The sequence below is a fragment of the Erinaceus europaeus genome, chromosome 11, assembly GCF_950295315.1.
Source record: "Erinaceus europaeus chromosome 11, mEriEur2.1, whole genome shotgun sequence".
NCBI lineage: Eukaryota > Metazoa > Chordata > Mammalia > Eulipotyphla > Erinaceidae > Erinaceus > Erinaceus europaeus.
Genome location: NC_080172.1, coordinates 49,502,327 through 49,518,903, shown reverse-complemented (window position 1 = coordinate 49,518,903; position 16,577 = coordinate 49,502,327). Strand labels below are relative to the sequence as shown.

Sequence of the window (16,577 nt, the reverse complement as noted above, 5' to 3'; positions counted from 1 at the left end):
GGTTCGACCCCCCGGCTCCCCACTTGCAGGGGAGTCACTTCACAAGTGGTGAAGCAGGTCTGCAGATATCTGTCTTTCTCTCCCCCCCTGTCTTCCCCTCCTCTCTCCATTTCTCTCTGTCCTATCCAACAACAATGACATCAATAACCACAACGTTAAACAAGGGCAACAAAAGGTAAAATATATAATAAGTAAAGCTTTTTTTTTTTAAAAAAAGGTATTTGTGGGAGTCGGGTGGTAGTGCAGTGGGTTAAGCATACGTGACACAAAGCACAAGGACTGGCATAAGGATCCTGGTTCAAGCCTCGGCTCCCCATCTGCAGCGGAGTCACTTCACAAGAGGTGAAGCAGGTCTGCAGGTGTCTATCTTTCTGTCCGCCTCTCTGTCTTCCCCTCCTCTCTCCATTTCTCTCTGTCCTATCCAACAATAATGACATCAATAAAAACTACAACAATAACACAAGGGTAACAAAAGGGAATGAATAAATATTTTAATTAAAAGGGTATTTATATGCATAAACTATTAAGAATTTAAATTTCATCACACATGTACTTCAGTTTTTTAGCTTGACCTTCTAGTAAATCTTTAGCTTCATTGATTTTTGGCTGCTATATAAGGGGATCCTCCTTTATTTGGGTAATTTAAAAGAATAATTTGATGACGAGCATCTCTTTATTTTTCCTTTGTTGGCAGTAGGGCTTACACCTAGTATTAGTGCTCCTTCCCGTTTTGTCATTTTGGGTTCAAACCCACCTCTGTAATAGCCACCACTGAAGGCAGATTTCGATAGACTTTGAAAAACTTATTTTACTTGAGGCTCCACATGCTTCATGGCTTGCAAGACATAGCGACCTCTGTAAATCCTGCAGCTACAGTGGTCAGTCCAACTGCCACCACTGTGTTTGCCATGGCTTTGGCTTGGCTGCCCTGCCTCCGCCAAAAGCACAGCTCATCTTAGTCCGGAGCAGCCCCATGCCTGGCCGAGAAGCAACAAGGCCACCACCCACAGGCGATTTTTTTTTTTTTTAATGCAGCTGGGCCTGTGGCTCAACTTAATTATTGAATTTGTATGTCTGAGGCTTCCAGTTTGATCCCCAGTAGTGAATATACTGGAACAGTGCTCTGATTTTCTCTGTCCTTAATCTTTCAGTCTCATGTGAAACTGTCATATGTGGTTTTTTTTCTTTTTCTTTTTTTTTTTTTTCTTTCTTCCCTACTAGAGCATTACTCATCTCTGGCTTATGATGATGTTAGGGATCAAACCTGGGACCTTGGATCCTCAGCCTTGAAAGTCTCTTGCATAACCATTATGCTGTCTCCCTAGTCTGAAGATAAATCTTTTAAAATGATTAAAATTTTTTTAAATTTACTTGTGTGAACCAGAGAGACAGAAAGAGAACACGAGCACCAATCACTGATAAATTCTATACCAGATAAATTCTATACCAGATAAATTCTATACCTCACTCGGGTCCCTACGCTTTGTGCCATGTGCACTTAACCTGCTGCGCCACTGCCGGACTCCCCCGGAAGAACTTTTTAAGATACTTTTTGATTGATAATAAAAATTTCTCCTTGGCTAGCATGTAGAAAATGAACTTATAGAAGATGGGGGTGGGGTAGATAGCATAATGGTTATATAAACAGACTTTTGTATCTGAGGCTCCAAAGTCCCAGGTTTAATCCCCTACACCACTATAAACCAGAGCTGAGCAGTGGTCTGGTTTAAAAAAATAAGATAAAGGAAAGATCAAGAGAGGAAATAGAGAACCTGTTTGGAGGTTTTAATAGTTTAAGCCAAAATTTTGCTCTACAGATTAAATTCATCCCGGCTAAATTCTGGCTGCTTTTTATGCAGAAATTGACAAGCTTATCCTAAAATTCATATGGAAACACAACAGGACTCAAAATAGCCAAGCCAGTCTTTAAAAAGAGCATCTTGATATATTTCATACTTCCTAATCTCAAAACTACAGTAATCAAGACTACCCAGTACTGATATAAGGATAGACATAAAAATGCCTTTTATTGGGAGTCGGGAGGTAGCATAGCGGAGGTAGCAAAGCACAAAGACCGGCATAAGAATCCCAGTTCGACCCCCCGGCTCCCCACCTACAGGGGAGTCACTTCACATGAACTCAGTTTTAGGATGCATGAACCATAAGCTATTACAAATATTCCTGAGTTGATGGCTTCAAAATTATTGTCATTGCCCCTTGTTTCTCATAGAATAGTAAATCCAAAAGCATCTAAAGAAGAGATCTTATGGTTTATGCTCAGAAGGAAAGCATACAAGATGTGATGAGATATAGAGAACTTGGAAGTGTTAGGCATTCAGTGGTGACATGCTCTTACTCTCTTCTCCATTGTCTAGACCATGGATGACAGTCTCATTGCATTTCGAACCCGGTCCAAGATGCCCTTGAAAGATGTTCCCCTGGGGCAGCTAGAGGCAGAACTCCAAGCTCCAGATATTACCCCAGACATGTATGGCCCCAATACAGCGGATGATGAGGACTGGAAGATGTGGCTAGGGGGCCTCACAAATGATGATGTTGGAAATGAGGGTAAGTGGGTTTCTTGCATTTAGTATATACTCTACCCTTTATCTCAGTGCCACAATTTTCTTTAGATGCTTACAAAGTGGGGTGCTTTGGGTTAATTGAGTGTGATTTTGTGTTTACTTGAGAATTTAATTATTTGAGGGTTGGTCAGGGAAATAACTGAGCTGGTAGAGCACAGGACTTATATTCCTGAGGCTCCTGATTTTATCGCTGGTGATACATGTGCTAGAGTAGTGCTCTGAGTTCTCTCTCTCTCAAATGTCTCAGTTAACCTTAAAGCATTTTAATTTAGTTTAAAAAAGAAAATAAAAAAAGTAAAAGAAGACGGGGAGAGAAAGATACCTGCAGACCTGCTTCACCGCCTCCCCTGAAATGACTCCCCTGTAGGTGGGGAACCAGGGGTTCGAACCGGAATCCCTTATGTCGGTCCTTGCACTTTGTGCCACATGTGCTTAATCTGCTGCTCTACTGCCTCTTTCTTTTTGCCTCCAGGGTTATTGCTGGGGCTCAGAGCCTGCAATAGGAATCCACTACTCCTGGAGGCTATTTTTTCCTTTTTGTTGACCTTATTATTGTTGTTGCTGTCATTGTTGTTGGATGGTACAGAAAGAAATCAAGAGAGGAGGGGAAGGCAGAGGGGGGAGAAAAAGACAGATACCTGAAGACGTGCTTCACCACCTGTGACGTGACCACCCTGCAGGTGGGGAGCCAGGGACTTGAACCGGGATCCTTAAGCTGGTCCTTGCACTTTGTACCATGTGTACTTAACCCGCTGTGCTACTGCCCAGCCACCCCCCATCTTTTTTAATTGCTGAATAATATTATGTTGAATGTATGTCCCATATTTTTTTATCTAGTCATCTGTTGAAGGGCATTTTGGTTTGCAGTGTTTTTGCTATTGTGAATAAAGCTGCTATAAACATGGGGTACATATATCCCTTTGAATTAGTGTTATATCTTTCAGCTGTATGCCTAGTAGTGGGATTGATGGATTATAAGGCATTTATTTATTTATTTTACCAGAGCACTGCTCAGCTCTGGCTTATGGTGTTGTAGGGGATTGAACCTTGGACTTCAGAGTCTCAGGCATGAGAGTCTCTTTGCATAGCCATTATGCTATCTACCTCTGTCCAATCATAAGGCATTTCCATTTGTATTTTTATTTTATTTTTATTGATCCCTGCAGCCCTGTTTCACCTCTTGTGAAACTTCCCCCTGCAAGGGTGAGGGGGAACCAGGAGCTTGAACCTGAGTCTTTGTGCATTACAACGTGTGCACTTAACTAGGTGTGCCATTACCTGGACCCCTTCACTTGTATTTCTCCATACTGTTTTCCATAGTGGTTGTACCAGTTTGCATTCTCACCAACATTGTAGTAGAGTTCTTCTCTCTCCACGTCCTCTCCAACACTTATCTTCTCTTATTTTATTGCTGAAGCCCATTCTCAAAGTGAGGTGGAATCTCAGCAGTTTTGATTTGCATTTCTCTGACAATGAGTGAATTGGTGCATTTCCATATATGTGTGTGGGCTATGCGCATCTCTTTGGAGAACAGTCTATTTCAGTCTATTTGTATCTTCTGCCTACTTTTTATTTGGGTTGTTCTTTGTCTATATATTTATATTTATTTATTCCTGTCGTTCTGTGCCATGGGGAAGAGAGAGAGGAGGTCCGGAGCGAAGAGGGGACACAAATCTTTATTTGTGCTGGCACCTCAGAGTTGGGTGCGAGAGAAGCGGGCTGGGCCACATGGAGGTAGCGAAAATGTGTCTAACCTGTATCTAAACACCAAAGTGAAGCGCCGGCAAGAGAGGTGCCTTGGCAAGAGAGGTGAGGCACCGGCAAGAGAGAGAGGTGCGGAGGAAGGGCTTTTATGGGAGCAGCTTTTGTGAGAATGGGAAGGGGGAGGAGTAACCATAGCACTCCAGGATAGGATAATAACTCTCGTGAGAATGGGAGGGGGGAGGAGTAACCAAAGCACTCTAAATATCGCGGGGGGGGGGGGGGGGGGGGAATAGACAATGCCCTGAGGGCACAACATTGCAGAACAGGCACTCCGAGAATGTCCCAACTCTTGCAGGAACTAGCAGTAGCCTGAGGGGACAACATGGCAGATGTGACTGCATCTGCACAATTTCCCAGCATATTCCCTTTTGTTGCCCTTGTTTTATTGTTGTAGCTATTATTGTTGTTGTTATTGATGTTGTTGTTGTTGGGTAGGACAGAGAGAAATGGAGAGAGGAGGGGAAGACAGATGGGGAGAGAAAGACACCTGCAGACCTGCTTCACTGCCTGTGAAGTGACTCCCCTACAGGTAGGGAGCTGGAGGCTTGAACTGGGATCCTCACGCCAGTCCCTGCACTTTGCGCCACATGCACTTAACTCGCTGCACCACTGCCCAACTCCCCTGGAAGAACTTTTTTTTTTTTTTTAACTTAATGAGGAAGATAGGAGGAGAAAGAACCGGAATCCTTAAGCCAGTCCTTGTGCTTTGCGCCATGTGAGCTTAACCCACTGCGCTACCTGACTCCCAGCTCCTTTGTTTCTTAGTGATTTTCTGCCTAGATGATCTGTCAGGTTGAGAGAGTGGGGTGTTGAAATCACCTACTATTAGTGTTGCTGTTAATATATTCTGTAGCTTTTGGAGTATATGTTTGATGGAATACTACCTTCTAGCTTCTGTGAAGCCAACATCACTCTGATACCAAAAGCAGACAGGGATACAACAAAAGAAAACTACAGACCCATCTCTCTGATGAACATGGATGCTAAAATATTGAATACAATTTTAGCCAGCCAAATACAGCTGTACATTAGAAAGATTGTTCATCATGACCAAGTGGGGTTTATCCCAGAGATGCAAGGTTGGTTTAATATACGTAAATCAGTTAGTGTGATCCACCATATGTATAAAAGCACAACCAAATACCACTTAATTTTTATCAATAGATGCAAAGAAAGTCTGACAAGATCCAACATCCCTTCATGATCAAAATGCTACAAAAAAAATAGGAATAGATGGAAAATTCCTGAATAGTGGAGTCTATATATAACAAACCTACAGCTAACTTCATACTCAGTGGTGAAAAACTGAAAGCATTCCCTCTCAGATCAGGTACTAGATAGGGCTTCCCACTGTTACCATTACTGTTCCAACAGTGTTGTTGGAAGTTCTTGCCATACCAATCAGGCAGAAGTAAGGAATTATTGGGATACAGATTGGGAGAGAAGAAGTCAAACTCTCCGTTTGCAAATGACATGATAGTTTACATAGAAAAACCTAAAGAATCCAGCAGGAAGCTTTTGGAAATTATCAGGCAAAGGGGCCAGGTGGTAGCACAGTGGGCTAAGTCCACATGGTATGAAGCACAAGGACAGGCTTAAGGATCCAGGTTTGAGCCCCCAGCTTCCCACCTGCAGGGGAGTCGCTTCACAGGTGGTGAAGCAGGTCTGCAGGTGTCTATCTTTCTCTCCTCCTCTCTGTCTTCCCCTCCTCTCTCCATTTCTCTGTGCCCTGTTGTGATGGAAAAAGGAAGAGTATGAGGCCGAGACCATATGGAGGGCAGGAAGATACTTTATTAATACTGGTGAAATCTAACTGACTCCTGCCATGCTAGACCAACTGCCTGATTTGGAAAGCCACTTATATATCCTTCAAGCCATGAATGGCATGCATTGATTGGTTACAAGGTGGTACATTTGATTGGTTACAGGGTGCACCAATCAGGTGTGTTCAAGGGTAATGTGTGAACGGATTGGTCACATTGTGAGTCATCAAGGTACATATAAGACAAAGGATGAGGTGGATTGGTTTCATTCCACACCCAATCTGGGCTGCCAAAATGCAAGTGAATACAAAATGAAACATACAGTCTGGTTGGCTGCATTCTGTGAAAGGAAATGATTTAACCCGATTGGTTACATTTCTAGTCCCCTAGGTTGGCTGAAATGCAGGAACAGCAGACACATCTGTCTGTCTATGGTGCAATTACGGAACATTTTATTTCATTTTTCTTCCTTTTGGAATACCCAGGAAATCTTTCCTGTTTTACTAACCTAGGGAGACTGGTTCATATTTTCTATGTACAAGGAGTTTACCTACCTATAGTCGTCTGGTCACAAATTTTACTAACATGTTAGACAGGGTCCCAGGATCAGGACCAGTATAAGCAAGGAACCAAGCAGTTGGGGCTGTCCAGGGGAACCAATTAGTAAAACTGGTCCACCAGGTCGTTTCAGCTCACGCACTTTTGTTTGTATGCACTCTTTTCTTAGGTGCAAGTACTCTTATTTTTGTTTGACCCAGTATATTATACAACACACTTTAAATATGAACAGAAAAATGCACTTACACTCCCACATTCTAACCCCTCAAATTTTGGCTTGAGATACACAGTTCCAAATCCCAGTTTAATATCTGGAAGTGAAGGTAATGGGGTGTGGGGGAGGGGTGTCATGTAGAAGTCTGGTTGCTCATATCCGTGATACCTTCAGACGTAGAGGATCTGTAGGGTCAGGATGACTAATCCTTTCTTGCTGACATGCTGACTCCTGTTGATGGGCTGCCATTGCTCTGGTGTGGTGTATCCAGACTTTTTGCCCTGTAACTTTTAAGAGCTGTGGGGGTAGTTAGAATTACTTGGGGAGTCAGGAGGTTAAGCGCATATGGCATAGAGTGCAAGGACCAGGACCGGCACAAAGATCCCGGTTTGAGCCACCGGCTCCCCACCTGCAGGGGAGTCACTTCACAGGTGGTGAAGCAGGTCTGCAGGTGTCTTTCACCCTGTCTTCCCCTCCTCTCTTCATTTCTCTCTGTCCTATCCAACAACAACAACTAACTACAACAATAAAACAACAAGGGCAACAAAAGGGAATAAATAAATATAAAAGATTAAAAAAAAGAGAATTACTTGATGGGGACCATCCCATATGGCCTCTAATGGCGCTTTCTTTCAAGTTCTCACCCATACCCAGTCCCCAGGTGAGAACGTATGAATCAGAGTATCTAAAGCGATTGCAGTCTTTTCCTCAGTTGTTCTTGAGATGTCTCTCATCACTTTTCCCAGTTGCATCATCTGTTTTCTCAATCTCTGCCCTCAGGACCTTCAAAACCGGAGGTGGTTGTCTGAAAACTATCTCAAATGGTGAGAGACCATTTTCTCTGGGTGTGCACCTTGCTCACAGGAGGGCTAGTGGGAGTAACTGGGGCCAGGGCAGTCCAGTATCCTGGCAGAATTTGCTTAATGTGTTTTTAAATGTCCTGTTCATTGTCTCCACCTTCCAGAGCTTTGTGGGTGGTATGCAGTGTGCAAATGCCATTTTATTCTCAATAGCTTGGCCACCTGTTGGACAACTTGGGCTACAAAGGCTGGCCCATTGTCAGAACCCATACTCGACGGTAGGCCGTATTTGGGAATAATGTCCTTTAACAGTGCCTTTGCCACTTCTCTTGCCTTTTCTGTCTGGGTAGGATAGACCCCTACCCATCTAGAATATGTGTAGACTAACATGTACCTGTACCCCTGGCTGGGTCTGACCTCAGTGAACTTTGCCTCTAGGTCATCAAATGGGAGTCATCCCACTCTCTGCTTGCCCACTGGGGGTTTCAGTCCTTGTTTTGGATTGTTTTTGGCACAAGTCAGACACTTTTTGTATATTGCCACAGTCAGAGCTGCCAGCTGGGAGATGTACAATTGTCTGCTCAGGAGGTGGTAGAGAGCAGTTGCTCCCATGTAGGTCACTTCATGATATTGTTTAATCACTTGATAACTTAGTGTGTCTGGTACCACCAGGCAGTCGTCAGGCAGTATATACCATCTATTGTGACCCAATCTGCCCCCTTCTTTCTGGATCCAGTCTTTCTCATCGGAGCTATATGAAGGTGTCTCTTGCAGTGCCTCCGTCACGAATAGCAGTGGGTTGTCATCTGGGCTTTGTGATTCCCTAGCTGCTGCTTTTGCAGCTCTGTCAGCCAAGGCATTACACAGGGCAATCCTGGTGACTTCCCTCTGGTGGGCTCGGCAGTGAACAATTGCTACTTGAGCTGGTGCTCATAACAGCATATAGAATAGCTAAAATTTCTCCCCAGTTTTTTATTTCTTTTCCAGCTGTGGTGAGCAGTCCACGTTCTTTGTAGATCACCCCATGTACATGCAGGTTGGCAAAGGCATACTTAAGAGTCTGTGTAAATGTTCTTTTTTTTCCTTCCCAACTCAAGGACTCTTGTCAGAGCTTTCAGTTCAGCACGTTGGGCTGACCAGTAGTGTGGAAGGGGGGCTGCCTCCATCACTGTCATGGGTAGTTACTGCATACCCAGTGTATCACCTCCCTTTCTGGAGGTAGCTACTCCCACCTGCAAAAAGCTCTAGATCATATTTTTGTAAAAGTTGGTCCTTCAGGTCTTATCTGGAGGAATATGCTTCATCCACAATTTCCTCACAGTCATGGGTGGGGTCACCCTCCTCTTCTGGAAGGTAGGTGGCAGGATTTATAGTCTGTATGGTGGACAGATGAACACGAGGATTCTCACACAGTGAGCCTGATACTGAGTGATTCTCTTGCCTGAGAGCCACTTTGTTGCTGCCCCATTCAGGAGTGTAGTTACCCGTGGGGGGGGGGGGGGGACCGTTACTGTCAGTTCTTGCCCTAGGAACAGTTTGTCTGCCTCCCTTACCAGCACAGCTGTGGCTGCCAGTGCCGTTAAGCATGGTGGCCAACCGGTGGTGACTGGGTCCAGTCTCTTGGATAAATAGGTCCCTGTCCTGTTCCATGGCCCCACTTGCTGAGTTAATAGGGTAAAGGGCTTGGAGACATCAGGAAGTCCAAGGGCTGGGACAGTGATCAGTCTCTGCTTCAGTTCTTTGAAGACTTTTTCTCCTTCTGGTCCCCATTGGAGTGGGTCTTTCCTGAGCCCTTGTGGCCCGCTATAGGGGTTTTATTATCTCAGCAAACCCTGGGATCCAGATGTAGCAGAACCCAGCTGCCTTGAGGAATTCATGGACGTTCTTTGTTTTTGGTGTTGCCATGTCACAGTTGACTTTCCACCTCTCCTGCCCCAAGGTGCACTGTCCTTGGCTGATCCGATACCCCAGGTAAGTGATTTCAGGCTTGCAGAGTTGGGCCTTTGACTTGGACACCTTGTTAGCCACATTCTTGCAAGAAACCTAAGACTTCTCAGGTCCCGTTTACATAGTTCTTATGAAGGGGCTGCCAGGAGAAGGTCATCTAAGTACTGCAGAACTACACATCCAGGTAGCTGGCATTTTTAAAAATCTTTAGCCAAAGCTTCTGCAGAGATGGTTAGTAAAATTTTGAAGCCCTGAGGAAGCCGCGTCCATGTCAGTTGAGTCTTGCTTCCTGTAGTTGGATCTTCCCACTCAAAGGCAAGTAGGAGTTGGCTTGTTTCTGTTAGCCTCAGGCCAAAGAATGTGTCCTTTAGATCAAGGCAGGTAAAACAGCGAGAGTCAGGAGGCACAAGTCCCAGAAGGGTGTATGGTAACCGTGGCTTCATTGATCAGTCTTAAGTCTTGTACTGGCTGATAGTCCTGTGAGTGGGGTTTCTTGACTGGCAGCAATGGAGTGTTCCATTGAAGTGCAATGCACTTCTACCAGCACACCTGCAGCATGCAGTCTCTCTCTATGTGGGTTGAAATTCCCAGCCAGGCTGCTCGGGGTATTGGATACTGTGTCTCACCCATACTGGCACTGCTCCAGGCTTCAGCTCTTTCATCACTGGGGGGGTGCCTGGTTGCCAGTCCAAACTAGCCAGGTTCAGCCCACACACATAGCTAGTCCTATCCCTGAAAGGGAGAGATTGACAGGTGGGATGTCTTTTCAGACCTCCATTTCAAGGATGGGGGAGTTCTCCTATGCTCTACCATGCTTTCACATTGTCCCACACTGGATGAGGTCAGCCAATAACACCTGCTCTTCATGGTGTGGCTGGCAGGGCTGGAGTCACCATTCTTCAGGACTTATCTCAATCGTCATCACCCTGGGGAGTCTCTTCATCTTCTGTGCCAAACTCTGTGCAGCTTCTGACCTTTGTCAGGAGGTCTCTTCCCCGTAAGGGAGCTAGGCAGTCTGGGGTGTAGAGGAATTGATGCTGGATTCTGTGTCCTCCTAGCACACACTCCCATACCTCAAACAGGCAGTAGGCCTGGAGTTTTCCTGTGGCCCCGGGTTTGGTCAGGGGGCTGGCCTACTGGGGTGTTTACGTCTGAGATAGCTGCTGCAGTATGAAGGATAAAGTCTATGTCATGGCCCCCTGGCTTTACTGAGACCATGGGCTCTCAAGGGCCAATAGAGAAAGGGCCGGTCTGTCCTATTCTGAGTCCTAGTCCAAGGAGTTCTCCTCCTTGCAGCCTTGAGTCATCACTAGGGCATCAGATGTCTCATGATAGGCCTGCCCTGTCTTTGGGACTGCCTCCTTTGCGGACAGTCTTTCTCCCAGTGTCCTTTTCTTTATAGTGATGGCACTGATCATTGCTAAAAGGGTTCTTCTGTTGTGCTTATTCTTGTCGCCTTTCTCTCAAGTCAGTTGACCCTGTGCCTTTATGAGGGCTGCTGCCATGGTCGCTGTCTTAGTCTTCACCCATCTATCTGCCTCTTTTTTCGCCTCATTTCATGGTTTGCAACAACTCTGGAGGCAATGTCTAGTAGCTGTGAAATGTTCATTCCTGCAAAGCTTTCCAGTTCTTGGAGTTTTCATTGAATGCCTACATATGACTGTGACACAAAGGCTGAGTTCACCATAGTCGTGTTCTCAGGGGCTTCCAGATCAAAAGGTGTATAGATCTGGTAAGCCTTGCACAGTCTCATAAAATTCTTGTGGGCTCTCATCTTCTTTCTGAAGGAAGTCTGCCACTTTAGTCAAATTTATGGCCCTTTTGGGTCCTGCTCGGTTCCCCTAGAGCAGGGCTTCCCTCATCAAGTCCAGGCAAGTCTGCCCTTCTGCTGTGTTAGGGTCCCAGTTGGCCTGTCCTCTGGGAATGCACTTCAGCCCAGCCTTAGTGTCTAACACTCCTCTGGGAGTTCGTGTCTGGAGCCAGTTCCTGGAGGTGGTGAGGATACAGTTGTCATCTCAAATTGGGAGGTGCGGTTGCATAACTGATTCTAAGAGGTCAGTTGTTGTTGTGCACGGGCCGCAGAGAAGAGAGAGAGGGGGTCCGGAGCAAAGAGGAAACACAAATCTTTATTTGCGCTGGCACCTCAGAGTTGGGTGCTAGAGAGGCAGGTTGGGCCACATGGAGGTAGCGAAAATGGCCGCCTCACGCAGTAACCTTTCCTGCGTCTGAACACCGGAGTGAAGCGCTGGCAAGAGAGTGAGGTGCGGAAGAAGAAGGGATATTATAGGAGCAGCTTTCGCGAGAATGGGAAGGGGGAGGAGTAACCATAGTACTCCAGGATAGGATAATAACTCGTGAGAATGGGAGGGGGGAGGAGTAACCAAAGCACTCCAAATATCGCGGAGAAATAGACAATGCCCTGAGAGCACAGCATGGCTGAACAGGCACTCCGAGGATGTCCCAACTCTCGTGGGAACTAGCAGTATCCTGAGGGGACAACATGGCAGATGTGACTGCATCTGCACAATTTCCCAGCAGTCAGTCATCACCTGTGACTTTTTTCTGTAAGGTGGAGTATGGTGACACCAATTCAGAAGATCAGTGGTAGAGAAGGGCTAATAGATCAATGTGGAGGGCCCATGAATGAAGGAGCCATCTGGTTGAGACACAGTCTGGCCAGGAAGAGTGCAAGAGGGGAGCATGGCATTATGATGGTGGTGTCTAGTGGAGAAGGGTATCTGCCTTGTTGCTTGTTTAAAAGGGTTGGTGCTGAAACGGCTTGGAACAGGTTGGCAGCTGGAGCTGATAGCTGTAATAGTAGTCCAGGTAGTTGCAGGTGAATATGGAGAGTCCTGGTTGGGTGTTTATAGCTGGTTCGGTGGTGCTGATGATATCGCAGGTACTTGCTGGAAGGGTGTCGAGGAATTCACAGCATACGGTGGTAGTGGCAGTTCCTTTCTGGTGGGGTTGCACAAGATTGGTGGATGCAGGTCTTTCTTCTCCAGGGGCTGGGAAGGCTTGGTCGAGCGGGAAGCTAGAAGCACAGCTTCCTGGTCATTGAGGCTGCTCTTGATGGGGAACCGGAGCCAGCCAGGAGGATTCAATGCGAGGAGATATCATGTGTCAATGTACGGGCACTGGTCTGGGTGGCCTGGGTTTTGCTTATGCAGATGATCCTGACCCAGCTGATTGTCGAAATATCTAGGGTGTCCTCACTCTGCCAGTCCACTTCAAAAGAGGGTGGCCATTCCTGTTTACACAGGAACTGGAGCTTTTCTGGCTTCATCTGGATGCCATAGTCTTCACTATATCCTAGCTTAAAATTTTCCCACATCGAGTCCAAGGGGTGACCCTTGGACTAAAATATACCCATTTTATATGTGCCTAGGCCCATGAACACAGTCGTACAAGGGTAGGGGTGAGCCTGGACTTTGGAGAGTTCTGACTCCATGCAGGTGCTCCCCTGACTGGATCCCTCATGGGGTCTTAAGGAAGTCTTTAGCATAGGGGTAGCCAAATAGAACTCGGCCCTGGTTCTGGTTACAGCCCAAAAGGTTATGAATCCCTGTTAAGCTGAAACGGCTTCCACAGAAACGCAGGTTGGAGCCCACTCAAGTTCTGTAGTCAAAACCGTGGAACTATAAAACATGCACACATACACACTCTTATTCACGCATGCCAGAGGTTAAAACATTCCCTTTTTAAATTCCTATCTGAGCTACCTCCTTGGGCCAAATACCATGGCCCGTGGGGTGAATACCACAGCCCCCTGTATCTGGCTGAATTTCCCTGGCCAGCAGCCAACCTGTTGAGGTGATCAATCCTCAGTTGACTTAGGCCTAGCTTAACTTCTCCGGGGACTTACCTTCCCAGAGAGTCTTGTAGTACGTCACCTGCTTGCTCACTAGGAATGCAGAGCCATCTTGTTCTCAGAGGGGGTCAGTCCACCACAGAAAAGAGACCTCAGAATTTCCATTGAGGGCACATACTTCTCTTTTCCTTGGGGGCTACCTCCCTCCGGTCCTGATGCTCTGGTCTGGCCCCAATCAGAGCAGGGCTGCTCAGATCTCCATCTTGCTGGGACCTCCAAAATGTTACGGAAAAAAGGATGAGTCTGAGATGAGGCTGTGACCATGTGGAGGGCAAGAAAATACTTTATTATACTGTTGAAATCTTAACTCCTGCCATGCTAGACCAACTGCCTTATTTGGAAAGCCACCTTTATATCCCTTCAAGCCATGAGCTGCATGCATTGATTGGTTACAAGGTGGTACATTTGATTGGTTACAGGGTGCACCAATCAGGTGTGTTCAAGGGTAATGTGTGAACGGATTGGTCACATTGTGAGTCATCAAGGTACATATAAGACAAAGGATGAGGTGGATTGGTTACATTCCACACCCAATCTGGGCTGCCAAAATGCAAGTGAATACAAAATGAAACATACAGTTTGGTTGGCTACATTATGTGTAATGAAATGATTTAACCTAATTGGTTACATTTCTAGTCCCCTAGGTTGGCTGAAATGCAGGAACAGCAGATACACCTGTATATTGTGCAGTTGGGGAACATTTTATTTCACTATCCAACAACAGCAGCAATAACAACAACAATGATAAGCAACAAGGGCAACAAGGGGGGGGGATAACCTCCAGGAGCAGTGAATTTGTAGTGTAGGCACTGAGCCCCAGTGATAATACTGGAGGAAAAAATAAGATAAAATAAAATAAATAATAGGGATCCAGGTTCAAACCTCTGGTCCCCACCTGCAAGGGGAAAGCTTCACAAGTGGTGAAGCAGAGTTGCAGGTGTCTCTCTGTTTCCTTCTATACCTCCCCCTCTCTTCTCAGTTTCTTTCAATCTCTATCCAATAATAAATCAATAAAATAAAATAAAAGATTTAAACCTAATTGAAAAATAAAATAAATAATAGTAAAAAAATAAATAAATAAATAAAATAATAGTAATAAAAAAGAAATTACCAGGCAATATAGTAAGGTGTCAGGCTACAAAATTAACATATAAAAGACTGAGGGGGTGTCCAGAAGGTTGCGTAAAGGACCTTGGGATATTGATGCACCTGTATATCAACAACTGTACTATAAACCACTAACCCATAATAAAATGAGGATAAAATTAGTTCATGAGAGAAAAATTAGTAGTGGCCAGATCATTGCTCTCTGGTATATGTGGTGCAGGAGGTTGAATTTGGGGACTCTTACATGTAAATCCTGCACTCACCCATTAATTTCCTTCCCACTGCCAGAGCACATGTATGTGCATGTGTGTTTATGTTTTGTTTTGTTTTTTACCAGAGTACTAGTTTATGGTGGTGCCAAGGATTGAATCTGGGAGCCTGGAACCTCAAGCCTCAGGCAGAAAAGTCTTTTGCATAACCACTATGTTTGTATGAACCAGAGCGCTGCTTAGCTCTGGCATTTAGTTATGCCAGGAATTGAACCAGGGACCTCTGAGATCTTACATGGAAGTGTAATGCACTACCACTGCATTATCTCCCCAGTTCTGGGTTTTGTTTTTTGTTTTTGTTTTTTTCCACATCTGATAGTTAAATTCAAGTAACAGAGAGAAAATGGAATAGGAACATCAAGATAGGGAAAATCACTCAGCTGGCAGAGCATATGGGACATTTATGTCTGAGGCTCTCAGTTCCCTCCCCAGCACTGTATTGTATGTACTGGAGTGATGCTTTTATTCTTCATTAAAATGAAACTGAGCTCTGTATTTAAAAATTTGGTTCTAGGGTTTGGGGTGGTAGAGCAGTGGGATAAGCACACACGGTGTGAAGCACAGTGACTGGCATAAGGATCGCGGTTCAAACCCCCAGCTCCGCACCTGTAGGGGCTCGTTTCACAAGTGGTGAAGCAGGTCAGCAGGTGTCTATCTTTCTCTCCCCCTCTCTGTCTTCCCCATCTCTCTCCATTTCTCTCTGCCCTATCCAACAACAACATCAATAACAGCAGTAATAATAACCACAACGATAAAACAAGGGTAACAAAAGGGAAAAAATAGCCTCCAGGAGCAGTGGATTCGTAGTGCAGGCACCTAGCCCCAACAATAACTCTGGAGGAAAATAAATAAATATTTAAGAAATATTTTTAAAATTTGCTTCTGTTTTGGGATAGGATGATACAAAGTAAGCTGGAAACTTGCACCATTAAACAATAAATTTGTTCTAATACAAATGGAGAGATAGAGAAAGAACATAGGCATTAGCATAAGTAGAGTTCCACTGAATCATTTAGGAAAACTTAAGTTATCAAAACCTAATGATCGTAATAGATCATAGCATTTCCAGTAAAAGGAACCTGATCAGTCCAGTGATCTGAGAAAAATGATGAAAGGATAGAACGTGAACAAAGGGGAAACTTCTTTATAGAAGAACAATAAATGCAGAAGAAATAATAAAATCAAGACCTCCCTTCTTCTAGCGTTTGCCCTTCTTCCGTAGCCAGTCAACAGCGTCAGGTTGAGACCTCACCTTAATACAAACTATCAGTGTAATACTGAGCAGATAGATGGTCCATGAATGCTACCATTTTCTGAAATAGACAAGGTAGTCACGTAAGTTTCAGAGCACCACCTTTCACTTACTTACTGCTCAGTGGTAGAGTGTATGACTCACATCTATGGGGCTCTAGGTTTGATCCTCAGTGTCAGGGTTCTGTCCTCTCTCTCATAAACACATGAATAAATAAATATTTAAAAATAATTAGGGAGCTGGATACAGTGGTTTAAGTGCACATGATGCAAAGCACAAGGACTGGCTCAAGGATCCTGGTTTGAGCCCTGGCTCCTCACCTGCAGGGGGGTCACTTCACAGGTGGTGAAGCGGGTCTGCAGATGTATTTCTCTCCCCGTCTTCCTGTCCTCTCTCGATTTTGCTGTGTTCTATCCAACAAAGACAGCAATAATAACAACAGTAATA

General features: G+C 45.1%; 1 protein-coding gene and 1 pseudogene across 1 annotated transcript in view; one reads left to right on the top strand and one right to left on the bottom strand.

Annotated features, from left to right (window-relative positions):
• The window catches only part of GON4L (gon-4 like), an 87,498-nt gene that overhangs the window by 29,124 nt on the left and 41,797 nt on the right, over positions 1-16,577 (top strand). The window contains exon 11 of the mRNA XM_060201592.1: positions 2,376-2,568. Within this exon, the coding sequence (XP_060057575.1) occupies positions 2,376-2,568 (193 nt within the window). The remainder of the gene's footprint in view (positions 1-2,375; positions 2,569-16,577) is intronic.
• On the bottom strand, positions 532-1,300 carry LOC103127866 (mitochondrial import inner membrane translocase subunit TIM14-like; annotated as a pseudogene).